Genomic DNA, 27,525 nt, shown 5'->3' with positions numbered 1-27,525 from the left:
GTGCCTCACAATACCTGTTATTAAAGTTACAGCATATTTTCCATAAAAGCTTGCTTTTCACATTAAATAAGGAGTTAAGCAGAACATACCGGTAAGAGCTAATTTACTATGCAAATTCAATACTGATCTTAGCAGGCAGTTATTACACTGGGACAGCTACAGCTTGTATTGTTCTTTTTAAAACCAGTAGCAACACCACCATCTTTTGCAGTGTTACTCCGTGGGAGCCAGCACATATGAATTAATACACAAAAGCACCACGTTGGGCGTTAGATAAGGTGGCTCTGTACATAGCATACCTAAGAGAAGGAATTAAGTTAAGACTAACAGAAATATATATCCCAACTTCCCCACTCAGAGACACACCTCCTCTTTAGCACAACCATCATATACCTCAGAATATTAATCAAGCCTCAGTCGGGATGCCAGCCTATCAGCAACCTTTCCCCAAACGGGCCACAATTCCACCCCCTGCACCCTCCCCGAGTTCTGTGGTCTGAGGTCAGTCTTTATTGTTGGTGCAGTTGGGATTAGCTCCCTGGACTGTATAGAAGAGGGAGACTAGCAACTACAAGCTATACAAGGGTTTCAAGCCCTCCTCAATTATAATATAAAAATTTAATCTTTAGGTAGTAGTAAACAAAACTGGCTTTCATGCTTAGATTATAAACCTCTTGGGATGGGGACTGTCTTTTTGTTCTGTTTGTACAGTGCCAAACATAATGAGGTCCTGGTTTGTAACCGGCTCCTAGGCACGATGGTAAAACAAATAATAATAGTGCTCAGTAAAACGCAAGAAGCAGTCAGACCTGGATCAACTGAGTTTTCACCTGTTTGTGTCTGTTCCCTATAAGGGCCCAATCTCTGCTCCCAGCACAGACCCAAACCCATCTTCTTTGACTCCAGACTCCTTTTCTAATTACAGGCTCAGACTGACGGGTGGGTGTTGCAATTCACCACCTGTATCACTGCTCATGCCGTTCCCAGGATGGGGTGAGCTCTGTCCTGCTCCCCAAACTACCACACAGCAGGACTGGGGCAAAGCAGGGCAACATCACCACTCAGGGCAGAGTGCCTCAGCCCCTGCCCTGACACCCCAACATCCCCCACAGCTCTGACACTTGTCAACACTCCCGCAACCCTGACACCCCTAACATCCCCCCCATGGCACCAGTGCCCCCCTCCCACAGGTCAACACTCCCACAGCCCAGAAACCCCTAACATCCCCCCATGGCCCCAACGTCCCCCCAACAGCCCCTCCCTCAGGTCAACACTTCCATAGCCCTGACACCCCCCACATCCCCCTACCCCTCCCACAGCCCCTCCCTCAGGTCAACAACCCCACAGCCCTGACACCTTCCACATCCCCCCCATGGCACCAGTACTCCCCCCCACAGGTCAACACTCCCACAGCCCTGACAGCCCCCACATCCCCCTGCCCCTCCCACAGCCCCTCCCTCAGGTCAACAACCCCACAGCCCTGACACACACACACGGTCACTCTCCCATCTAAACACCCTCAAAGCCTTGACACCCCCCCAACCCCCATGTCCCACAGCCCCTCCCTCACGTCAACGCCCCCATGCCCCTGACACGTCTATCTCTCTCTCTCTCTCTCCCCGCCCGTCAACGCCCCCAGGCTCCCGCCCCGTCTCACTGTGACGCGCTATCCACGCACGAGGGGCAGCCGCTATAACGGCCCAGCCCATGCGGCCCACCCCCAAAACTACAGTTCCCAGGTTGCCCCGCGCGCGCGTGCGGCCGCGCCCCGTCCCGGCAGCCCCCGCGCCGCCGCCGCGATTTGAAGATGAAGTGCCCCGCGGCCGCCGCCGCGCTCCTGCCCGCCGAGTGGCAGCTCTACCTGAGCGAGACCCGCCTGGCCACCTACCGCAGCTGGCCCTTCACCGAGGGCTGCGCCTGCACCCCGGAGCGGGTGAGGCTGGGAGCCGGGACCCCCGCCCGTCCCGCGCTGCGAGCGGCTCGGAGGCTGCCCCGGTTCCCCGGCGCACCGAGCCCCAGGCCGCCCACCGCCGGCCTGCGGGGGACTCCTCCTCCAGCACCCCCGAGCCTGCGGGACTGGGGCATCCCCGCCTCTCCCCGGGCCCCTGCTGGGCCCGCCGCCAGCCCCAGCGAGAAGGAGCTGGGGGGGGGGGCTCTTGCTGATCCCGTCTTTCTCTCCCCCCGCTCCAGATGGCAGAAGCCGGATTCATCCACTGCCCCAGTGAGAACGGGCCTGATGTGGTGCAATGCTTCTTCTGCTTCAAGGAGCTGGAAGGCTGGGAGCCGGAGGATGACCCCGTGTAAGTATCCCTGCCCTGTGCCTACAGGGGCTTCTTCAGCTAGAAGCTGCCTGTAATAGGGGAGACTAGACCCCTGCAAACCAGGATGCCAACAAGTCCCATGGCAGCATTCATTTTCTTGGCCGTGTGGTACGTTGCCAGCTACTGTCTAATTACACATCACTGAAGCTACCCAGCCTGTGCCTCCTGGGTGGAGTTAGCCCCTGATTATTGCACGAATACAAGATTATGTATTGAATTTATGCTCCTCAAAGGAGAACAAGGAGCCTCTGCTGCCCCAGGGCTGCTTTGGTAGCTGGACCCAATGTTCTTTTAAGTATCACGAGGAAAACTAATGTCCTCTGTGTGTCCTCAGTAACTTGAATTTTTACTCAGGAGGGGAGCCAGTCTATTGGACCTCCATGGAAGGAGTTCCACTGTAGGAATCACAATAGCTTCCCCCTCTGGGAGTGTGTGAAAGTCACAAACACAGAGGTCAGCTAAATATGGGAGTGAAGCCAGAGTACCATACTATGCAAGACAGCACATTGCTGATCAGCAACCAGAACACTCCTGTCTTTAACCTCCTCCAGGACTTTGTTCTTCACTCATGCCAAGTGAGACATGGTTATGTTCTACTTTTCTTAACCAATAGAAATCCCAACCGAGGACTAGGCTCCTTAAAATAGTTCCCTGAACCCATAGCCCAGTTGCTATGGGTTTGGGACTGAGCCCTGAGGAGACTGAAATGGCTGAGAGTGAGGAAACTACTTTAGGATTGAAATGCCAGCTGAACCTCAAGGGTGGAGTGTTTTAGCAAAATACCAGTAAGTTGGTATCGCTCAGTATTGCAGGGTGTGGGGTTGGGGAGTGACTCACTTGTGGCTCTGTGAGTAGTGGACATACGGTAGAGCAGAGGTTCTCAAACTCTTTTTGTTGACAGCCCCCTTTTCAAATGCAATGTTCATCATGGACTCCCAACTGATAAATGGATTGATAAAAGTATGTACTTCAAATAAACGCGTACTGTTAGCAATGCTTTAAGAAAAAAAGTATAAGTACTTACAGTTATGTGAGATGGGTGTGCCTGCTTCTTACTGCAGCCTCTATCCAGAGGCAATGGGGGGGAGGGCTGGGGGGGGGGAATGCAGCTGTGTCCTGCCAGATTTCTGCCTTCCATTTGGCCCTGCTACCTGAAGAGCTGATGTAGCAGGGCAGAGCAGTGGTGTCTCTCTCCTTGGCTAGCTGTTGCCTGCTCATGCAGTCAGTGGCTGTGAGGCAACGCCTTCTGATGGCAGGGGGAGATCTCTCTTTTGCAGTGACACTGCAGTTTTTGGTTGTGTGCCCCTGCTTCCCCAGCCCAGACGGGTGAGGTGGAGGTGGTGCTCCCTCCCTGGGCCCGTGAACATTTTGATGGCTCCCCCTGCCATCAGAAGGGGTTGCCTCACACCATTGACTCCATGAGCAGGACCCCACATGCTCCTCCCCAGGCATCACCTCTGCTTGTAACATTTTGTGGACCTCCTGTGCAGTCTCTAAGGAATCCAGTTGGGGTGAAAGCCAGTAACTCTTGAAATGCTTTGCGCTGGAGTACAGTTGTGTGCCTTTAACATGAGCCTGGTCTCCCTTTCCTAGAGATGAGCACAGGAAACACTCCTCTGGCTGCGCTTTTCTCTCCCTCCATAAGAACCCTGTTGACCTGACACTGCAGGAATTCCTGAAACTGGACAAGGAACGAACAAGAAACATGATTGTACGTACAGCTCAGAATTGGGGTGTTTTAGGTCCTCTATTCCAAAAGGCTAATGTAGCCTCCAGTCCTAGGACCTGTTAGGTAGCCTCCTGAGAATTTGGCTTCCTTGCCAAGGAGACACTTCTTCATTACTCTCCCCTCTGACATGTGTTGGGCCAGCCAGCATGTCACCTGGCAGTTCCCTGCCTTTACCCTGGAGGGAGTGCAGAGCTGTAGTACCCTGTCCTTTCCCACCAAGCTGAGCGTGATACTGCCTGTAGTAAGCTGAAGGAATTTTATTTTTGATCTTTCCAGAAAAAGCAAATCTCTCAGAAAGTGACGGAGTTTAAGGAAGAATCACAGCGTGCACGTCGTGATATTGAGAAGCTGGTCTCCTAGGCCCCTGCGATTTGCCTTGTGCAGTGTCTGACTTGTATATATGTTCTCTAGAGTTGCCTCTTTGTGCCTGGGTGGTGGTAGTAGTTCAGGTCCCTTTCATGCAAGGATCAAAGGGATGTATACTTATAAACAAAGGGGGAGATTTTCAAAATCACCTAAGGCATTTAGGACTGCAACTACCATTGACGTTTGTGTTCCTAAATCTCTTACATGACTCTGCAAACCTCCTTTGAAATTTTCTCATGTTGACACATAAATAAATGTCTAAAGGAAACTTAATGCACAATGATTTATTTAACTGCTCAAACCAAGTATTCTATAGTGAAGTCTAACAATCTCTCCTATTAGAATAGTTCACATAATTCATTTTTTATTTTAAAATGTGAAATATAAGTTAATCACAGTACATGCTGCCTTAGAGGCACCCCTGCAGAAGTGGGGAATGATCCATTTAAGATAGATCCAACAGCATCCTAATTTTAAAGGCACAATTGCTCTCCTTGGGCTCAATCCTGTAGTTCTTCTAAGGATAAGAAGATTACTTGTGATTTTTGATATCAAAAGGTGTCAGCTACTTGCTTGATTCAAAGCCACTTGGAGTCGGTTTAAAAAAAAAAAAAAGCCTTGACGATGCAGTTTTTTAAAAAGAAAAAACCCACTTTCTTCCAAACATCTATAGCACCCATCTCCATGTTAGATAAGAAAGTTACACTCAAGCCATGGCCAGATTGAGATTCTTGGGCTTGGTCAGTTTGTCCAGCATTCCCTGTCCAAGCTTACTAGCAAACAATGAAATGATTTCCTCATTCCCAGTCTTCAGGGCCAAGTCATATGCTGATAAGCCTTTTTCATTCTTCTTTTTAACGTTTGCATTACAGCTGTAAATAAAGAACAGACTGCTCAAGCTACTCTAGAAAAGGAATCTGTTTGAAATTACTAAACTCGAAAGTAATACGGTCAGATTCTGATGCTTACTCGTGTTGTAATGTGAGTGATGATATCAGAGTCTGGCCCTGGGTCCTGTTGTACATGTACAGCACACTATTAAGTCAACATAAGTTGAGGGCACTCAGCTCCTTGCAGGATGAAGCCCATACCTGTCACTGATTACTTCTGTGTGATGCATGTAGATTACACATAGCCCAGAGCTGCACTGGATGCCACAACAGCAGAACTTACCCTAACAAGACTTTGATGCATTTATTTCCCTCCAGTCCAAGCAAAGTTGCCTCATGAAGAGCAGTGTTGTTATGCCTGTAGGGGAGGAAAACAGGGTGTACTCAAATAATTTCTATTATTTAAAAAGAAAGTCATGGCTTTATTTAGAGGAATGTTTTATCTCTACTAGTATATCAACTGCCTCAAACTAGGTGGGAAAATCAAGGACCAACTGTAGTCTCTGGTGAAGTGACTATCTTCTTTTTGATAGAGAAAAATGGGATAGGAGCACATCAGGAGTGGGGGGGAAAGAAGGAAGGTACAGGACAGGAAAACTGAGGGGAAGGGCTTAGAAGGAGGATTGAGGCTTTGTATGGGACCACATTTTCAAAGCTGGCCAACTAAAGTGAAGCAATAAAAGGGGGAGTTGTCTGTTGATTGACATGTTTGCAAGTGTGGGTGTTTTTGTTTGGTTTTGAAAATTTGATTCACAGTTGCTTTAGGAGATTAGTCCCTTTTGGTGAAATATAAGTCTCAAGTCCCTCTGCGGGTCAAGCTCTATAGAGGATTCTGGATAGAAATTGCTTACTTACGGTCCTGACTGCTGGTCAATATCAGCACCTTTCTGGACAAGAACTGGAACCACTTCATCATGTCTGTTTAGGACAGCAACTGTTAAAGCAGGTCGGTGTTCACTGTTGGTGCAGTTTGGGTCAGCTCCCTGGAATATGCAAAAAAGGACTAGCAATTACAAGCTATACATGTTTCAACTTGCCTCCCCTGATTTAATATAACAAACTCAGCTTTAGTTGTCACATGTACTGTCACAGTCTCTCTCAAAACTGCTTTAACATTCAAACCTGGAAAATTCAACTTTCATGTATTTGTCCGGGGGAGAGAGAGCTCAGTGGTTTGAGCATTGGCCTGCTAAACACAGGGTTATGAGTTCAATCCTTGAGGGGCCCATTTAGGGATCTACACCCCCCCCTCCCAAAAAAAAAGGGATGGTACTTGGTTCTGCTGTGAAGGCAGGGGACTGTACTCTATGACCTTTCAAGGTCCCGTCCAGTTCTATGAGATAGGTATATCTGCATATTTAAAAAAAAAAAAAAAAAGAGGGAGGGAAGGTCAAAGGCTTCCCCACCCAGCTTGCTTTGTACCCACAACTCCAGGTAGAGATGGTGGTAGTGTTGTGATGATGGATTTGGCCAATGGAGAACTCCCAACCTGCTTTCACCTCAAAGCTCTCGCTCTCCTTGCGTTCTACTGCGTAGTACATCACCATAGAGTGATGGTGCATGCCCTACTGTAGGGCAGGCTTGTGGCAGTTCAACTAAGGATTTGACCTTAACCCATAAAATGGTTACAGAAAAGGTTACTTTTTTCCTTACTACAATGCTTTTGGTGGGACCAGGGCGAGCTCGTATATCTGTTCATTATCAATTTTGGAAGCGAATATATGCAAATAGATTTTCCTGTTTGGTTTTTATTTACATGTTCATTTTCTTTAATACTGGGGGCAGTAAGGCCCAGGGCCTGAAATATTTAGGGCTAGTCTACAGTACAAAGTGAGGCTGACTTAACTACATCGTTTAGGGCTGTGTAAAACATGCTGTGTGCGATGCAATTAAGCTGCTCTAAGCCCTCGTGTAACACTGCTAGGACGATGGAAGAATTCATCTGTTGACTTAGCTACCGCATCATGGAGAGGTGGATTTACTACACTGCCAGAAGAACCTCTTCCATTGCTGTAGTAAGTGTCTATGCTTTAGCAGCACAGCTGCTGTGATACCGCTGTAGCATTTCTAGTGTAGACGTTCCCTTAGGCTCCTAATTTCCATTGAAATCAGTGGAAGTTAGGAGTCTAAGTACTTTTGAGACTCTAGGCCTAAAAGCTCTACTGCAGTGAGCTGCCCTTGGAACAATTTCTGTTGGGTTACGTTTATTATTTTTCTTATTAAAAGTCATGAAGGCAGGACTAAAGTTCATGAAGTAAATGGACAATGGGCCTGGATCTGTGTCTTGAAAACCTGAACTAGAAATTACTTTATCTTTTTAAACTTACTTCATCAAGCAATTGTTCTACCACTGAAATTTTTCCTTCCCCTTCTGGCCCCACTTCTTTCAGGAGCTGTCTAGCCTCAGACTGTGAAAATACAGAAAGCAACACCACTCAATAACATTTCACAAAGTAGAAATATGATTATAGGTAACTCACACTGGCAGAGTAGTGCAAATGTAGCTGAGGGCAGAATTTGGTCTTACGCATGTTAGGCATTTGAACCTCACTAATCCACACACAATTTCTACAAAAAAAGGCTGTCTCTCCCCACTTCTGAGCAAATATTGAACAGCAGGGTGCTAGCATCAACTGTCATATTACTAAGGTCCCAATCCTGTAAACACTTATACATGTGCTTAACATTACTACCATGAGTAGTCCTACTGAAATGAAATAAATACTCAAGATAATAAGGTTAAGCACATGCATATCTTTGACAATTCAGGGCCTTTGACTTCCTGTTTTTATAAAATACGCTGCATAATATTTACTAGCATACTATGAAATTTTATCAAATAAAACTAAACTAATTGCCAAAGCACATTAACAAAATACACTTTGCGATTTGCTAGCCTTGCTTTTTAACTATGTTTGTTCACTTAAGCTAAACTCCAGCACCCAGCCTGAAAATCTGGGCTGTACATGGGCAACAGGAGTACAGAAAGAGGTGGGAACTCCTACTAGGCCACAGCATCACTCAATGGCAAACTCAAGCCAATGGCGGGATTAGCCTATACAATTATTTTCACCCCATAGTTTCCCTAGATCTATGGCCCAGTGGCTTTTGGCTGAGCCTGAGTATGTGCTAAGCCCAGGAGAGACTATGAAATAGCAGGGAGTGAGGGAAGCACTTTCGCATGTAAAACCCATACCGTGGCCTTGGCCCATTGCCACACAGAGGTTCTCGTGAAGTAGGGCTTGCAGAAATGTGATCTTTTATTTGGGGTGAAATTCACTTGAAGTGTTTTTAGTTTTGCACTGAAAATCAGTTATCTGTTTTTTGGTTCCTTTATTTTTTTTAAATCCCTGAAAATTCAGTTACTCGTGTTCTATTTCTTACAGGGTAACATGGCAAGTCTCCTCTTGTCCCCACTGGCTAGATGATGTAACCACATGTGGCTTGCCTTTAAAGGTTTCCATAGCACATCTTCTGTAGCATTAACACTCCCAATTTGTGACAGTGACAAAGATTCTGGACCTGATCCTGTTCCAATGGGAGTGCTACCATTCACTTCAAAGGGAGAAGAATCGGTCCAAAATACTTTCATTAAGCTACTTGCATAATGTCCAGACAGTAATGCTTTGTTTAAAAAATGAAAGCTATCTAGTTTTAAAAAAATCTTTTTCAGAGAGTAGGGGGAAATTTGGTTAAATCCAACTTCTACAAAAATATATACATGCCAACCAACCATTCCTATTTAGGAAAGATGGTCCTTATTTTTTAAACCAAATTTGACTATTTTCCACCTTTCCCTTCCAAAATGTTCTCCTAGACCAATGCATTTGGAGGGTGTTAAAAAATAAAGCAGCCCAATTTTTCCATTGGATGTGTCGATTAGCGTTAGCACTTTGGCAGTCCCAGTATCCTTCCTACACTCACAGATTGTAGCATATACATACAGATAGCTTATTTTCTTTTTTGAAAAATGTTCTTGTCTTCTTTGTTCTTTTTACTTTTTCTCTGGGGCTTGAGATGCTGTGACCCTCTTCACACACTAAAATGGGAGAATCCAGAGTTAAAACTAAAAGTGATACTAGTGGTGTAACAAGAACTCAGGAGCCATTCATACATTATTGTGGCAGCATGAAATCAACCCCTATCCAGAGTGCCTCATTTAAGTGGCCCCTTGTGCTGGCCAACTGCACTGGAATGAACTTCAACTGGAGTGTTTCAGATTTGAATAGCATTGAAAATGGGTTAACTCCACAGACCATGCCACATCCCAAATCTCAGGTGACTTGGTTTACAATAGCTCTAATAAGGAAAACTGACAGGAATGTGTAAATGCAGTGTTGTAACCGTGTTGGTCCCAGGATATTAGAGAGACAAGGTGGGTGAGGGAATATCTTTTTCTGGACCAACTTCTGTCGCTGAGAGAGAGTGAAGCTTTTGAGTTTACACAGAGCTCTTCTTCAGGTGCATGCTCGAAAGCTTGTGTCTCTTACCAACAGAAGCTGGTCCAATACAAGATATTACCTCACCCATCTTATCTGTCTAGGTATGTATAAAAGCATTCAGAAATAAATAAGGCACCATGATAATTCACACGCATGTGCATTTATAAGACTAGTGTTGATCTTAAATGGCAACAGCTGTTGAAGCAAAAAGCCAGAGTCTAACAACAGGTGGCCTGATTTTCACATGTGTTGAGCATTCACACCTCCTACTGAAGCCAATGGGTGCTGCGAGTGCTCAGCACCTTGGAAAATTGAGCCCTAGGATTTTACACGTCATCAATTCTGTTTCATTTGTCAAATGGAGCAAAACCAAACCCCCACAAACAACAGCTAGAAGTTGTGGCCTTCAGATATTGAACAAACACCTGTCAGGGACGGTCTAGGTATGCAGGAGCTGGGACTTGATGACCACTTGAGATCCCTTCCAACCCTACATTGATATGATTCTGTTACTGCCGAGTTAGAGCCAGCCAGTGTCACTGTGCATGGATTTTACAACTAGGATTAAAAAAACTGAGCTTCAGCTGCACTTACGTGATCTTTTCAGCTATTCTCTGAAGATGTAATTCAGTGTCTGTGAGCACTCAACACAGCTGCACAATGCCTATCAATCACTTAGGCCCAGATCCACAAAGATACTGAAGCACCTAAACCCCAGACTTGCTTGGTGCCTATGTTTCACCCACCAGGCACGCACCCTGCTGCCTCCCGTTAGGTGTTCAGACTCCTGTCTCTCCCCTAAAGCCCTAGAGCGATTCACAAGATAGGTGTATGGATGCCTAACCTGCATGCAGGGCTCAATCCAGTAGGTGTACTCAGAGGCCCCCAACTGGATCAGGTCCCATTCAAAAACTAGGGTGGGTGGGAGTGGTACCTGCCTTATAACTTTTAGCCCTGTGGTCAAAGCGCTTGCCTGGGATGGAGGGTGGGGGGGGAGAAAGAGGATTTGAACAAAGATCTCCCACCTCCCAGGAGAGTGCACTAACCACGGAACTGTGGATATTCTGAGGAGGGCAGGGTCCCTCAGTCTGTCCTGCTGAAGCTCTTCTGTGAATAAATAATGAAAGAGTGAGTGGAGTACGGTGGCTGCACTCTGGGTAACACACCTCCTGGGTGGATGCTCTAACCACTGGACCACACAGTCATTCCCTCTTCGGCCCAATAGCTATTTAAGTATTTATCCACAGTGGAACAGCTCCAACATGAGAGCTCAGTGGTTACTGCACTCCTGTGAGAGGGAGGAACTGAACCTGGGTCTCCCACATCTCACAGAAGTGAGATAAAACCATTAGGATAAAAGTTATAAGGTGGGTACCAGCAGCATCACCACCTTCTCCAGCTGTTTTGTGTGGCGAGAGGCAGGCCTAACGCATTCCCTCAAGAAACCCTTCAGGAGCCTAAGTCACCTGACTCCAGGAAAGAGCTTCCTGGTCGTGCACTGCTAAGTAAAGACAGGCGCTTCTCTGCAGCCCGGACTTAGGTGTCTACATCTGTGAGAGGGGTGGAATTTAGCACAGCCCCCTCTCGTTGGCATCTCCCATTGGCTCCCTACCTAGCATGCTGGATTTTGTGGATTGCCTTCTAAGACACCGATCTCTTCCCATTCTTTGTATAGGGAGCCTAGGCACCTAACAAGGCTTTATGGATCTTGTTGTTGTGATTTTTCTAGGCACCTAAGAATTAGGTACCGCAATACTTAAGCCCCTCTCTGGATCCCACCTTTAAATCCCACATACACCCTATTTGGAGGTTTTAAATGTTGCAGGCTGTCTGCACAGTGGTAAATTTCCCATTTGAGCATCTAACATGTTATTCATAGGAGACAGATTCCTGTTCTTGAGTGCTGTAGTTAGTCAGATTGTAAAGATATAGGAAAACTCACCCAAACTAGCCTGACTATCATACCGTCCATCTCTGCCTTCTGTCACAGTGCTCAGATAATGATTGTCAAACTTCATTGGTTTACCAGTGAGAATATCCTGGGGAATCATAACATGTGGACATTTAATCAGATGATTGCATAATTCTGTAATATCCTCAGTGGCATGAAATGGGAGGAAGTTATATATAAGAAAAGATATACACTATTTAATGTCTTCAATCTTAGTTAATACTGTTTAAGCCCAGGCAAAGGAAACAGGTTTTTAAAGCACCTCACTATTCAAGACTTGTTTTAATGCAAAAACTTGAACATCACCTCAATATTGTGAAATGAAGATACACATCCAAAGAAAGGCATTATACATATTCATTAAGAAAACCTCTTAACGTATTGCTTGCCAAATGAGATACAGCAATAAGAAGCCAAATGACACACCTTCTGAAACACCTTTCATCAGGGTGCCATCCAAAAGAAATATTCTCCGAGTTGAACTGGATTCCTTGGAAGGATTGAGAACATGGGTGAACAAAGTAATATTGCAGGAACATGCAGAGCCTCAGAGCAAAATTAGCAAAAGCTCTGGCATGTGCTGCCTCTCAACTGTATTTAGAATTAGAAAACCTGTGCCACAAGACAACCAGTTGCAGTTTGGAGAGGAGGAAAGTGGTGTTAAGGCTATTAAAAATCTCAGTTGAAAGAAGAATGTTAATATTAATAGCATACTTTATAAGATGCCTTGGCAATGAATACAAGATAACAACAACATGACTATGAAGTCTGGTTTGAGCCATAGGGATTCCTGTTTACTTAGCTCAAACAGAAAAAGAAAAGACTTTCACTTTAGAAAGGAATAACATGCTCTCAACAAGAGAAATTCTGGAATAGGGTTAGAGATACATATTCATGCTGAGCTGTCAAAAGCAATGGCTATTGGCTCAGTAGGTCAACTTCTCCAATGATTAGCCTGCTCCCCTAAACTGACCTTGTTTATGGCAAGAATGTAATTTAATCTGAGACTGACTTCATAACCATCCTCATGGACTGTAGCAGAAATAATCTATAAGGAAAAAAGCACAAGTTAGCACCTCTTCTTATAAAAGTACAGGAAGACAGTTTCAGTAATGCTAAGTAATCCTGCTGTCGGCTGAAAGTGTTTATCAACTGAACCAATATATCCATAAATAAATAATACAGTAATAGTAACAATAATAATTAGTAATTCACACTTTATGTCTTTATAGCACTGTGCGCACATTAACTAATCATCTTTCCACTTTAACTGAGTGAAGGGGTACGAATTTATAACAGGTGATATTTTGAGGTAAGTAGAGAAACCTGAATGACTGAAAATGCCAAATGTCTAAAAATATTAATGATTCCTTATACTCTCATCCCAAAATGTTGTACATGTCATGAAACAGATTCACACCCATGGCTGCAGAGGGATGGCATTTACACAAACACACACACCCTGCACCCACAGGGGCAGCTGTGTGCAAATACTATGGTGCACAGTGCTTCATAAATACAATAGATGCAACTGATATGATAGAGACGCTTTACCATGAAGGAGGGCTGATGCTAAGTAATCATATTTCTCAGCTGACCTGGCCTATCTCCCACTCACTTTTGGCTACAGAGCCCCAGTGGAGCATGAGATATGGGCAGCTTGTGCCACCCGGCTCCAGGAAGACTTATCGCCAGTGGACAATTTCCACTTGGGTTGTGCCAGTTGGCGCCTGGACATGAGCAGAGCGCTGTGCGTACAGGGCTAACTTCACCCACTACTGAAATGCTGCCTGCTGTGGGGAGGAAACGGCACCATTCTGTGCCAGCCACACCATATAACTATATGAAAGTGATTTCAAGAGGGGAAATGATGTTATTTATAAAATTGAAACTACAGGGAAATTTCAGACAAGTGGCACATAGCTAGTTGGCTTATGAAAGCTGATAAGATTACAATGCAAGTTGGTATCACTGCAGGCTGAGAACTTTGATTGATATATATATATATTCTGCATGAAACATGAAAAAGCATTAATAAAGACCAAATATTGGCATTTGCCTTGAATCAGCACTGATACTTTTCTTGGCAGAGGTTTCATTACAGTAGGATGATAGAGGCCTAGAAATTGCAGGAATATCCCTCCTGGAGATATTTTCCATATCTTTCCAAACTGCATATGCCTGAAGCTTCTCTCAAAGAAAACGAATTGCAATGGGCCCGATTCTCCTCTACACCTCTCTGGCAGCGTAAAAAGGCTTTAAAATAGACACCACTCACATTACCCTCACATTCAGGACCCTGCACAATGTCAGGTTGGTAATAAGAATCTGATGGAATGCCATACCTCCACAAAGTACATGCCATTCCTGCTCCCAGGCACATGGAACCATATCCAAAGCATGTATTTTTTCCAACTGTTTCTGTTTGATATGATTTTTGCATTTGTGCCATTGAGAGCAATCACTGCATGTAGAAGAAACCTCAAATTTCCATCTCCCCAGTATGACCATTTTAGCCACCAATACAGCCACAGCTAACCATTTTTTAGTGTTGACTGGTGACATTAAGTCAGCTAATATCCCTAATATGCACAAGCCAAGTGCCTAGTACTGAGGTAAGAACACATTGTTCCAATAATGGCGTAGGTTGTGGCAGAAATAAAGTATTCGAGACAAAGTGACCTGGTGCTGTCGGCTGGGAAATTCATCCCTGTGCAGAGGGCTAGCCCAAGGCAAATGTACCACTTATAAGTAGGACTTAAATAGTGCATTGGCCTTGTGCTGACCCAAGGCACAGGGGTGAACATCTGCTCTGGGATATAATAAAATCAGCTGAATAACACCTCTGCTCTGATCGGTCAGCAAGGCCTTTAAGGTTGTGGTGACCATCTCCCCTAACTTCGGGGATGGTTCCAAAGAGAAGATGTGAGAGAAGGAAGGGAATTATAACTAGAGAGAAAGCAGAAGGAACTCAACAGCAAACTAAGAAGAAAAAACTGGAACAGAATGAAAGAAGTGAGAAAAAGAGAACAAAGGGGAATTAGAAAAAGCAAGCAGGAGAAAAAGTAGGTCAGAAATAAAACACAGGTAGATGAATCAAGACAATAATTGGCACAGTTATTTAGGCCAGGTCTATACTACAGACTTCTGCTGCGTGGCTATATCGGTCGGGATGGGAAGAGGTGTGTGATCCCTGAACAACACAGCTGTGCCAGCAGAACCCCCTAATGTAGATGTAGTTCGACTAGCAAAGCTGCACTTCAACCGGCGTCGCTTGTTTCATTCATGCGGGGTGGGTTTACTATCCCCGTACAAAGTGCTGCTTTGTTGGTATGGCTGCAGCCACACTAGGAGCGCTGTGCTGGTACAGTGCACTGGTATTCCTATACTGGTAAAGCACTTCTAGTGTAGACATGGCCTAAGGGGCTAATTTTCTAGAAAATAAAACAGTATTTTGATCAGATTTATTTTCTCTTCAATCATTCCTTGATACAGCACAAGAAAAATGCTATTCCTTACCTTTCCCATTCGAGGTTCTCCGATCAAAGCCCTGAACTCTGGGTTGTTCTGAGCATAGCTTCTAAGATGAGCGCAGACATGATCTAACTGTTTTCTCCAGTACCCTAAAAAGTAGGAGTTATGAATATGAAAATACCTGTAATTGTCATCAATAACTCTTCCACTGATGTGGTGGAGTAAGTAAAGAATTGTCGATTTTGACCAGGACAAACAACGCTGCGTTTTTCTGTAGCAAATCCAGCTGACCAAGGAGGAGGAAAAGAAGCAAGGTGCACCCCATAAAGGGGTGAAATAACACACTTCCCCTCAGATCAAAAGTGGAGCGCTGAGTCATTCCTTCCCAGAGCGCCTTTTGGGATGGAAAAGTTACGTGCTGCCCCATATTCAGTGTTGAGTCTAAAGACTCAAGCTAGCCCTATGTGACAGAGAATATAAAACAATTCCAGGGAAAAAAAGGTTAGTCTTAGTGCCATATTAAGCCTGAGTTATCAGGCATGACTGAACTGATTTTCAGAAAACGTGGCTTGCTTTGTAGATCTCACTGAGAGTTAAAAATGAAGCCAGGTCTGAAAACTGCATACACTGTAACAGCGTATAAGCGGTTCCAGTTTGTATTATAGTCTGTATTACTGGACAAATACTTTATAATTTCCTAAAGAGAGAGTATATTTTAAGGCATAATCACAAAGAAATACAGATAAGGCTGAGTTTTGACATGCAGTTTGTGGGGAATGGGAGGCGTTCTAATGAAACAATATCGGCTCATTAAGTCCAGATGAAACCGTCTCTGTACTTTCTTCCATAGGCGCCCCTCCTCTTGAAATGGACTGAGCTGATACAACTGACAATTGCCTTCTCATCTTTCAGTTCCCTTTTCCAGACTCACTTCTCAGACAGCACCTATGAGAAATTAGCCAATTGCTAGGTAGCACATAGGGGGCAGCTGGAGACAATTTATGCATATAGCAAACAAAAAAACAACAACGTGGAGCTGCCATTAGATGTCCCAGTCTTAACACTGATCTCTCTGCTTGTATGTTGTACCGCTTTCCCCAATTTTCTGTCTGCTCTTTGTCTATCAGATTGCAAGCTCTTTGGGGTAGGGGTGAATAATATCTAGAACATTTTGGGTGCTGCCACAATCTAAATAATTAATAAGAAGTCTGAGTAGGATTTATTTTTAATTCTTTTGCAATCTGAATCCATTATTTCCAATGCAATATTCTGTGTTTAGTGGACAAAGGGATGGAAGGACTCGTTTTAAACCTTAAGTGGCTGTGTATCAGGATCCAGCCAACTTTACTGTCGAGTGCACTTATAGAAAGTACAGAGAGTAAATAAACAGTGTAGGTGTGACAAGCCTCATTTAGTCGAAACAGTAAGATCACCCTGACCTTACTCTGACCTGCTGTAGGACCAGAATAGGAACATGAAGCCAAGGCAGAAAAAGAATGGTACTGTGCGGCTTTAATAAGACAAGCCAAGAGCAGAAGAGAAAATATACTGGGTGGGCTCTCTCCATTCTGTTGCTAATTCTTAGAAAGGATCCGCTGTACCAAAGCTGTTATATACTTAGATAAAAAACAGTTGTCCCTGATTTAATATCAATATGTACAATGGGGCCCAACCCAACGAGGGGCCTCTGGACACTACTGCCATATAAATGCTATTTTATTATATAAAAACAAAATGTCAAAGTATAAACAAAGAAATGATTCTCAAAACATTGTTGCCCTTGAGGAAAATCAAGATATGGAGGCTTAGAAGGAAAATCAACAAGTTCAAAGGTTGGCCATATAGAAATTATGGTAAAGCGAAACAACAGACTTATAGGGTACTGATCATCAAGATAAGCTTTAAAGAAACAAACTAAGGGGTACTCATCTCTACAGTACCCCAAATTGTTCCCCAATGGCTTCCAAAGCAGAGGCATTTTGCTTTAAACTAAATCACAGACTTAAATAAATACTAATTTAAAGTAACAATTAAACCTTACAACTGGGCTACTACTTTGTAGATGCAACGCCTAGTGAAGTCAGTGATAGCTGCACTAGGTTAGGCCAGGGTTAAATTGGGCCAGGTGCTTGTGACATAAAAATCAAGATGTAAAACCAGGACGCCAGAAATACACATATGCGTGCTTGGCTTCACGCTACTTATGTTTGTTATGTATCTTAAAGGATTTCTGGCAGCCTTGACTGAACATCTGAACTCATGTTGTCATTAACTGGTTACACCTAGATCGGACTGATTTACTGTACATTACACTTACAAAAGGGATGGCTTCCGTGTAATATTTACTTTGCAAATGCTTTTGGCTCCTGTTCAAAACCGACTGAAAATACAACAGAAAAAATAGAGCTCAGATCAGAAAACTGACACTTCTATTTTGTTGTTCATAGAATATCAGGGTTAGAAGGGACCTCATCTAGTCCAACCTCCCCTGCTCAAAGCAGGACCAATCCCCAGACAGATTTTTGCCCCAGATCCCTAAATGGCCCCCTCAAGGATTGAACTCACAACCCTGGGTTTAGCAGACCAATGCTCAAACCACTGACCTATCCCTCCAAATTGTCTTTACTTGTACATTTTTCCCTGGAAGCCTGATTGTCTATTTAGTGCAGGAGGCTTATCTGTTTAGGGAGGAAACAATTACCTTAATTATTTGGCTTTTTAATTTAGCAATAATGTCATAAGTCAAATACAGTTGCACTGAAGAAATGATGGATGTGTGTGGCCAGTATAACTGAGACCAGCCTGGGTGTCACTGAATGGCTGGGGTTGGTACAAGTGTCTCTAGCCTATGTAGCTTAGCATGAAGCAAGGATGATGATGTGGAAGGCTGAGACCTGTGGGCTAACAAACAAACGGTTATGGATGTGTGGGCCAAAGCCTAGGGGATTCCAATGGAGAACGACCTGCCAGCCACCCCCTCTCTATATTCAGCAAAGGCCTCTGGGGACTCTAACGTTATGTCAGTTGGTGCGGTTCAACTGTAATACAAAGCAATTCAAAGCTTCTCCCCAACTTGCCCCTGTGAAGGGAGTTCTCTTTCCCAGGGTGAAAGCTGCACTTCCGATGCACAGACACAAAAGTCTTTAGAGTTAAATATTTTCTCAGCCCTCTTTTGGGCCAATCCCTTACCAGTATCTCTGACTAAGATAACTTCGACAGGTTGAGTCAAGTACTCTATTCACTGCAGTGATGGAACTGGGAGGAGACTCCTCTCAGCAAGACAGTGCGAAGAGTGATTCCCCAAGTACTGTAATAGGTTAAAAATAAAAAAGCCTCACCTAGATGTTTACAAAAAATGTAGGAAGGCCTGAAAGGTGCATTAACCCCTTTTTTTACACTATAGACATAGACATCATTCTAACCAGTCCTTTGGCTGGCACACTGAAAAACACCAGTGTTCTAAGAGTTAGGTACTCTACTGAATGGGAGAATAGCTACAGATGGGTGAACCAACTGGGGAAAAAATCAACCCACTGAACCGCTGGCCATTAGTTGTATTGAGGCTCTACTAGCTCTTTAAAAGTTAAAATATCCTCCGGGCTGACAGACTGGAACACATCATGAAATTAATGAGGTCAGTGGGAGCTGCTGGGTGCTTTTGAAAATCAAGCCACTTATTTAGGTGCTCAAATATCGCTATAGGAGTCTGTCTTAAGGCTTCTTTTGGCTCTAAACTGGAATTTTGCCAGGACACTGAGGCTAAGATCCCTAATCGTAAAGGATTTTTAATGACCGCAAACAGTCAAGATGTTGGATTTAGGCTTGTCTATATAGGGAAATTGACCAGAATAGTTATTGCAGAATAATCTATTCTGCAATAGTTATTCCGGAAGAGCTGCCTGTGTGGACACTTTATTCTGGAATAATAGTGCCTTTTTCCAATTTAGTTTAATCTGTTTCCACAGTTTATTCTGCAATAGCTATTCTGGTCAATGTCCCTGTGCAGACAAGCCCTTACATGTTTTCCAAAAGACAGTGCCTCCAGCAGCACTAAATGCCACTTTTGCCAGAAAGAATAACAACACTGATTACGTGAACACCACTTTCAGACAAAACCTGAGTTTTCTTTGGTAGTCTCCAATCCAAATACGGACCAAGTCTGACCCTTTGCTCATGAGACATCACAGCCAAATGGTAAAGCTGCACAAAGGCCTTATAATGCAATTCTGGTGCATTCTGTGAACGCTTGCTGTGCTTTAGAGAAGGGCTGGGGTCTCAGATCAAAGCACCAGACACAGGGTGTACAGTTATTAGTGGGAAGAGAGATGATGTAATGATGTAAAAGAGTGGCCTTTCAAGGGATTATGCCACAGAGGACCCATTTTAAAAGAATACAAGGTAAAGTACGGTAGTTTTTTTCAGAACCAGGGGAAGTTTTCCTTGCTGACCATATGCAATCATGAACTATTTCTAACCTCTTCCAGGACTGATGGCTGTAAGCAGGGGCTTGCGATCACTCATCTTCTCCTGTTTTTCTTTTAGAGAAACCAGCTCAAGTTCCTTCTTCTCTAAGAGTGTGCTGGATGGGTAGAACAGGCCAATGGTCTGGGTTCCTTTGTCTTTTCTTTCTGTTCTATCTAGTCTTGACTTTGGTAATGAAACAACCAGAGGCTCCCAGGCAGCTCGAGTCCGTAATTCTTTATCCTGTTAGGAAAGATCAGTGCCCGGATGACAAAAGTGATAATAAAGTGTAATTAATAGTTATATAACTTTATACAAGAAAAAAAAATCACCAAAAAAGGAAAGAAACCACATGTGTAAAAACAATTCTAGAATGAAAAAGTCATTAGAGATGCAAACTGTTTAAAGGCGGAATTTTAATAATGCCCGATTACAGTTAACATTTGGAAAAAATGCCACCCTCTCATATCACAAATACTCAGAAAAACCCATGCAGCCTATTTCTTCTAAATAGAAATTGACTTATGTTCTGATAGCAAGCACAAATGTGTAAGGGTAAGTATTATGATCTTCTCTTAAAATATAGTTTTTTAAAACAATGTGGCATGTGCATTATCAAAGAAAACCTTAAATTAGCCAGATATAATTTGTGAGTGATTGTGTCAGAACCAGATCATAGTACTTAAGGAGCAAACACTTTAAGAAGAGATGAATTGGTTCTCATTTTGCTATACGTAATAATGATTAGGGATGAGTAAATATCCACAGCAAACAATTCCCTCAATAAATGTATGTAACCTCTTTTTCTGCTCACAGAATGTTTGCGACCAGAACATGGTATCCTCAGATGGAAGAAGTCAATGGAGTTACACCAATTTATACCAGCTGAGGATACCAGTCTCTCTACTGTGGTCTCAGCCTCATTTGTCACGTTGTATGACTTACCTCAGAAAACACAAAGGTATCTCCAGCATCCAATAGCATGCTATTCTGAGAGGCCAGTCTTGATGGAGGCTCAATATAAACACCACAAGATCCACAGAATCTAGCATATGGGTAGTTGCTTGCACCACACTTGAAGCAAGTAAAGTAGCTTGGAGGAGGACCTGGCTGAAAAGTACAATGAAACTATTGTCATCATAGGAGCACATAAATATGTAGCACAATGGAGATCTAGCTTCTTGTACTCCCAGAAATAAGGCTACCAATCAGACCAACCAGCATGAATTTAGAGAAACTAGAGTGATAGTGGTTACAATTGTTAGACTGGTGACCTTGGTTGCCAGTTCTAAACCAGGCTCATACCCTGACAAAAGCCAGACCAAATGTGCAGCTCATCACAGTCAACTGCGGCTGAACCAGGCCATGCAGAGGTAAGGTTTTGCAGATGGAATCAGCATCTACATAGGTTAATTTTTAGGCCTACCAACCTTAAAATATTGGTATCAAATGCACTTTTAAAATATTTTTCTCCTCTTGGAAACCCTGTCTTTAGTACTGTGGTGCTCTGGAACGTCAAAGCATCTCAGTTAATTGTCTGTTCCACTGTACTCCTCCCCAGGCCCTCTCTCTATGAAAACCCATGATTTCACTGGCATATATAGCAGAGTTTCTAATTTTTATGTGGCCCTAGAAGATACAGTTTGAATTTCCCCATCCTGGTGGGGGTGAATCTAGCACAAGAAGTTATAGAAATACATAGAAATGTGGTTGCAGAAATACATTACATGGGGACATCTTTACATTGACTATTTTAGGTAAAAGCTCCTCTGGGCAGGGAACATGGGTGAAATTCTGGCCCTCCGGAAGGCAACGGGAGTTTGGCCATTGACTTTAATGGGATCGCAATTTCATCCTATGTCTTTAATTTCTCTTTACTGAGCTCTGCGCATCTATAGCGCTTTATACAAACATTAAATAGTAACAATATAAAAACATGTCCTAACCCACAAGACTCCTGGGAATGGCGCTATGGAATTGCTGCAGGTCATAGATGCGTAAAACCAGGCTTGTCAACACAAACATCAAATGCCAATGAAAGAGAAAATGGTCTTTACAGAAGCCTGAGCCAAAGAGCATACCTTGGCTCCACACCAGTCACAGAAACGAGCATCACAGTGGTTATCACGGCCGCATTTTGAGCAGGATATTGTTCTCCCTAGATGACTTGATAAAGGTGGGGGTGTATCTCCACTGAGTGCAGGCTAGTAAAGCAAAACAAGAATTTCATAGGCTACAGTAAAAGAAAACCAAAGGGGAAATAAGGGGAGGGTGAAAGCAAGCCAATTTGAAAGCACAAAGCAATGTTCTATCTAAGGGAATGCTCAGTCTAAAGCAATGGTTTCAGCAGTGAATTAACATTGGGCTTACTCTGATCTAATGTGGAATTTTCTTATTTAAAGGATACAATCAAATATGTTTTTAAATAGTTGTGTGTGTGTCTAACTTTCCATTATTCATCCCCTGAGAAATCTGACCACAAAACCTTATTTCCTAACATATTTTGTCCTTTTTTAATAGTGCAATTATTCAGCTAGAAACATGGGGGCATAAGGAAAATTTGAAATGAAAACAGGCTATGTTGAAAAAATTACATTCCACAAAAGAAAAATATTGGTCACATTTTCTAATTTGTTCGCAAGATTCGTGTAAATCTTAAAATGTTGGCGTGAGTGGAGGGCCAGGGGGGATTAGATCACTTGTTTTGCATTTATTTTGATCTCTCATTTTCTATAGTTGTTTCACTGCTAGTAAGTCAGTTCCTCAGTGTAACCCCACTACAACGAACCAGTCAGAGTGCACAATGTGCTTATCTTAAAGCTTGTGAGTAGTCCCACTGAATTTTCAAGATTACAGGGATTGTACAGGAAACCTCTACACCCAGGTCCTGGTAGTTTTAGCTAAGATCTAGCATTGTTGTCATAGTGACCAATAGGCAATGAGATCCAAATTATTACTGTCTTCTCTCAGCCCTGTAGCTCTCCCTGCTTAGCGAAAGGAAATCTCTCCTTGGGCATTTAGAAGAGATTTTGCCTAAGGGGTAGAAATTAAAAATTACTCCAGCCAAATGAACACAGCTAAACTGGAAGATGACACAGACAGCGATCTTAGAGGGAAAATTCACGGTTGTTTCTCTCACCTCTGGACAGAATCACTGCCAAAAACAAGCATAGTAGTTGTACGCTGATGGGGCATGCAGGAAGTGGAGATAACAAAAATAATTAAAAGGTCACTAATACACACAGCATTTTAAATCAATATGAGTGGTCTTTCCTGCTGCGATTACCCATCATTGCTGTCAAGATTTATAGTTTTTAACTGCAATTTAAAAGAGAACTGAACACACACAAGCGTCACTAAATTCAGGAAACTGAGTCAAGACCATCACCTTTGACAGACATTTTCAAAGCACCTTTCGGCAGAGACAGCAGCACTGTACAATCGTGGCTCCCGCGGGAGAAACAAGAAGGTGTATGATGGGATTTCCAGTATCTTGTAGAGCTTGGAGCAGGGTATTTCAAAGGGAGAGCTGCTAGGTGCTAGAATTCTCCCCTAGGCTATACAAGAGAAAGCACAGCCCCCAGCACAGGGCCAGATTTGGCCCCACGTTTTCAAGACAAAGAAAATGAAGTTCATTCACTGTAACCAAGTGTGACGGTTTTGTGCATGAACCCTACCGTCTGTATTTCAGGCAGTCTGCTTTCACAGGTCACACAGTGTTTTATGTGAATAGGGTTTCCGGTGCCACATACCCGACAGATTACTTTGCCCTTTAAAATACAGAAAAAACAGACTAATCATTGGATAATTTTAAATTGCAACCAACAGGACGGTAAGGATAAACCATCTGCTCAATAGGGATTTGAGCCTGCAGCGGCTTAGTCCTGCAGATGGAGGAACTCCCTCAAGTGTGCACACACAGTGCTCAACTAACTCCTGTACTGTTGGCTTTAATAAAGTTAAGCTACCTTGCCCAGTTGCCATGCAGAACTGCAGCTGAGGGCAGTGTTGTTGAATTGGCAAGACATTTGACTTAGGGGCTCCAACATCAGTGTTCCCTTCAGGCTTTTTACACTATTTGCTCAGTTGTACACACAGTTCCTTGCAGACAGTCTAGAATTTGCAAGGAAAATCAAAAGAAAGACACCTATACCTTTGGGCTACTCTTCCTGGGGAGATCTCACTGGGCAGACTTGGTTACTGCTACAGAGTGTGAGTTTCCACTGGTGCTAGGAATTATGAGCATGACAAATTCTAGTGTTGACAAGTGTGTCCACACTAGCCATGCTCAATTGGTTTAGGTTTGCCCCTGTACCTACATTAGGGCTGCTCTAAACCATTTGAAGTGTGGGCTGATGTCTATGACAACTGTAAAAAAAACAACGAGTCCTCAGCCAGTGAATGTCCTTACTTTCTGACAATCCCCATTCCCTCAGTTCCTCCTTCAGCAGCCTCCTCCCTTTCCCAGAAATGCCTCGCCAGCCCCTCATGCCCCACAATACCACGCTAGCTGAGAATCACCAGCTGAGACTGCATTCTGCATCCCACAGGAACCCCCCTGAACAGGTCTCTCCCCCCCCACCCCATCTCCAGTAACTGCTCCAGTTGTGCCATTCCCATATAACAAGTAATATTTCACAATCAAAAGAGGTAAATAGACTTGTGAGGACAGATTTAGTAGAGTTAAAATAGCTATGAGTAAGGTATAAATGCCTAGACAGATCAAATTAACATACTCTATACTGTGCAGAAGAAATGCCTCCCTACCTTACTCAAATAGATATTACTGACATATTGTGGTCTTGTGCAACATGCCTTGTCATGCCACTGAGGTCGATCTTTAATGACAGCTACTGTTCAAGAAACATTTTAAATCCTACTAACTCAAAGTTGCGGCAAGGTAAAGAGCCAAAGCCAAACGGAATCAAAACGTCTCTAACAAAATCGTCTACAGGAAACATACCAAGCTCTAGGTAATTTACTTCTTGGTTACATTGATTCTTAATTACCTTTAAGCAGATGCTGGCCTGGGGTTGCAGCTGTGGAGCTATAGGGGCCTCACAGACAATACAAGCTGGTGTGTTCATTGGCACCATAGTTCTGCATTCGACACATAGTCCCATCTGTACAAAAGACAACATGCTGTTTCTTTAGAATGGAAAATTACACTCTCACGAAAGTTAATATCAGACTTTTCGATATTATCACTTAGCAGAGGGTAAAGCAGTAGGCACAGGGGCCTGATATTTTTATATATCTACATGCTGAGTTAGGAAGTACCTACACTACATATTATTCCTGCTACAAACGGTAAGATGTTGTCGTTACTAGGGTTCTTTATAAGCCAAACCCTTCAGTCCTTAGTCTTTACTCAGGAAAAAAGTCTCACACTGATTCCAGTGGGACATTTACCTGAGTAAGGGCCTCAGCATTCAGTCATAACACACTCACAACAGACTGGCTCCTTTCCTCTGAGGTATGGTGTCAGGGAATACTAGCAACAGAGGGTCCTGTGGCACCTTTTAGACTAACAGAAGTATTGGGAGCATAAGCTTTCGTGGGTAAGAAATACTAAGGAACGTACACATTGCAGCACATGGAGCATTAACAATTAAATATCTATGGCAATTCACACTGCAGGAAAGTGGAATGAAATAGAAAAAAAGAATGACCACATTGGGTCAGACCAAAGATTCATCTAGCCCAGTATCCCATCTTCCGAGAGTGCCCAATGCCAGGTGCTTCAGAGGGAATGAACAGAACAGGGAATCATCAAGTGATCCATCCCCGATCGCCCATTCCCAGCTTCTGGCAATTGCTTCCTAAAGACCTAAATCCTGGGCTATGCCCTGAGTAGCTAAATCTTAGGCTATGCTTCGAGTAGCCCTCGTGGTTGTGGTGGGGAAGGATTCCTTTCCCCCGACAAGGTGGTGCCTCTGTAGAGAAGCTTCACAGCTGCTATTATGGCTGCAACAGTAACACAGTGGGGACAGGGAGGAGGAAGGGAACAGCAGGAACCTCTGACCTCATCCTCACTTAAGGCCCCCACTCCCCCCCCCCCTGCCCGAGCTGGAGTCTACATTGCACAGGAGTACACCCAGGACCTCTATGGGTGCTTCAGGAGAAGGGAAAAGAATCTTCCCTCCAGGCTGCAGAGTGCCATTCTGCAGCACTTATCGCTGCCTTTAGGTTCCAGTCGACCAGGGAGATGCTATGTGCCTGAGGGCTACTTGCACAAGGAGAACAGTTGTATGTGCATACTTCCACAGATCAGCTGCTCTTGCCATGCCCCTAAATTACACCTCCCCCATGAGCCTCGCAGACATGCGCCCCGTGCCAGACACGATCTGCTGCAGCCCACCACACAAGGAACCATGTGAGTTCCAATGGGCCCAGAGCTTTCTACAGCCATGCAATAGATGGGGCAAGATTTTCCCCAATATGCATAATAACCAGTGTATAATACACAGTGAATACTAAAAAGCGTCATGAACCGTAGCTGTCAAAAGGAACTATTCCCATTAGACAAGTGCTCTGCTAAAAAATGGATTCTAAGCAGCTTGGGGCAGAGGTTGGGTCTTCCCGTGTGTGTGTACAGCGCCTAGCATAAAGTCCTGATCAAGCCCTCTGGCACCACTGCAGTACAAATAATAAAGATTATTATTGTTACTTTAGCTGGGGGAAAGGGGAGACAAAGCAGAGATTGCAGGTACTGTTTTTCAAAGCCCAGTAAAACTAAGAAAACAAAAACAAAGGACAAACTCATATAAGGTAAGTTTTGCTCAAAAAAATAGAGGCCTGAGTGTAAATTTTTAACTTAATTTGTCAGCCCATTTATACACATTTTAAAGCTAAATTTTACCCCCCTCAAAATAGTGGTTTCATTGGAATTGATGATGAACTCTAATGGTGCCATTATAAGAGTTAATTCCAGCATAACGCTGCCATTCAAAAACAAGTCAATTCACATTCTCTTCCAGATACCCATCTCATCAGATTAAATAAGGAGGCTGCTGCTGTTCTGCGGGCCTGGTGTTTACTTACTATTATCAGATGAAAACAAGTCCAACATGAGTACTGTACTGACATGTAAGACAGTGTTTGAGGGAGAATATTCTCATTTGTTTCAAATAATCTCTCTCTCCTCATATGTGATCTCAGAGATTACAGGATGGGTTCTTACCAAAAACTAACTGCTGCTTTTCTGTGTCTATCATTTGGCATTACTCTGCTATGAATCATTTTTAGGATAATGGGACAAGTGAGTTGATTCCCACAACATTACTTATTTTGATCCATGCAGTCTTAACACAGCAGAATCAATGTTATCCATGCAATTACGGCTATACTTATTCCATAGATATACCATATCATTCAAGGTCCCTAAAGTTCTTCTAATTCCTACTACTATAACTCTTGTCCAGGCCTTGGTCAGCTCTCAACTGATATAACCTCCTATTTCCTGTTCTCACTGCTTTTTATTTCAACCCCTACAATCTATCCAAAATGCCACTGCCAAACTTGTTCTTCTCCTGCCACTCTGACCATACCACTCTTTTCACTGGCTTTCCACTGGCATTCGTGTCAGATTCAAACTTCACATCTTTCCCTTCATTCAAGCTGGGCACTGCCTACATCTCTACTCTGATCTCCCACTAAATGTCCCTGCATGTCCTCAGGCCTTTGTCTTTGCACTTTCTTCTATGCTTCCCTTCATGCTTGGAACTCCTTCTTCTTCATCAAATCATCTCTGCCACAAAGTAATAGGGGTCAGATCCTGACCCCATTGCAGTCAATGGCCAAACTCTCACTGATCTCAGTGGGGCCAGGAGTTCATGCTAAGTGTCTAATGTAACATTTAAAAGAAAGTGAAATCTACACTACTTTGACA

The 27,525-nt window shown here is 43.6% G+C and overlaps 2 protein-coding genes across 3 annotated transcripts in view; one reads left to right on the top strand and one right to left on the bottom strand.

Annotated features, from left to right (window-relative positions):
* Positions 1 to 1,780: 1,780 nt before the first annotated feature.
* BIRC5 (baculoviral IAP repeat containing 5) lies at positions 1,781 to 5,031 on the top strand. Its single transcript, XM_034764061.1, has 4 exons — positions 1,781 to 1,933; positions 2,191 to 2,300; positions 3,915 to 4,032; positions 4,327 to 5,031. The coding sequence occupies exons 1-4, from the start codon at positions 1,808 to 1,810 to the stop codon at positions 4,408 to 4,410; spliced, it is 438 nt and encodes a 145-aa protein (XP_034619952.1). The 5' UTR covers positions 1,781 to 1,807; the 3' UTR covers positions 4,411 to 5,031.
* DZANK1 (double zinc ribbon and ankyrin repeat domains 1) overlaps positions 4,686 to 27,525 on the bottom strand; it is a 34,738-nt gene continuing 11,898 nt past the window's right edge. For both annotated transcript variants that reach the window (XM_034764059.1, XM_034764060.1), the window contains 13 exons: positions 24,644 to 24,757; positions 23,312 to 23,404; positions 21,716 to 21,838; positions 20,580 to 20,744; positions 19,649 to 19,877; positions 15,219 to 15,322; positions 12,673 to 12,747; positions 11,691 to 11,787; positions 9,251 to 9,345; positions 7,634 to 7,714; positions 6,162 to 6,289; positions 5,590 to 5,664; positions 4,686 to 5,288 (listed from right to left, as the gene is read on the bottom strand). In XM_034764059.1, coding sequence (XP_034619950.1) covers positions 5,123 to 5,288; positions 5,590 to 5,664; positions 6,162 to 6,289; positions 7,634 to 7,714; positions 9,251 to 9,345; positions 11,691 to 11,787; positions 12,673 to 12,747; positions 15,219 to 15,322; positions 19,649 to 19,877; positions 20,580 to 20,744; positions 21,716 to 21,838; positions 23,312 to 23,404; positions 24,644 to 24,757 — 1,545 coding nt within the window. In that variant the 3' untranslated portion in view covers positions 4,686 to 5,122. The remainder of the gene's footprint in view (positions 5,289 to 5,589; positions 5,665 to 6,161; positions 6,290 to 7,633; positions 7,715 to 9,250; positions 9,346 to 11,690; positions 11,788 to 12,672; positions 12,748 to 15,218; positions 15,323 to 19,648; positions 19,878 to 20,579; positions 20,745 to 21,715; positions 21,839 to 23,311; positions 23,405 to 24,643; positions 24,758 to 27,525) is intronic.

This window comes from Trachemys scripta, chromosome 3 (assembly GCF_013100865.1).
Source record: "Trachemys scripta elegans isolate TJP31775 chromosome 3, CAS_Tse_1.0, whole genome shotgun sequence".
In the NCBI taxonomy this organism is placed as follows: domain Eukaryota; kingdom Metazoa; phylum Chordata; order Testudines; family Emydidae; genus Trachemys; species Trachemys scripta.
The sequence above is the reverse complement of the archived record's forward strand: the minus strand, read 5'-3'. Positions and strand labels throughout refer to the sequence as shown.

Bases quoted from the DNA above. Each gene is read 5' to 3' on its own strand.
- BIRC5 (XM_034764061.1), top strand. From the start codon at position 1,808: ATGAAGTGCCCCGCGGCCGCCGCCGCGCTCCTGCCCGCCGAGTGGCAG. The intron at 2,301-3,914 runs GTAAGTATCCCT...TCCCTTTCCTAG, and splicing joins GAGCCGGAGGATGACCCCGT to AGATGAGCACAGGAAACACT. The intron at 4,033-4,326 runs GTACGTACAGCT...TGATCTTTCCAG, and splicing joins AACGAACAAGAAACATGATT to AAAAAGCAAATCTCTCAGAA.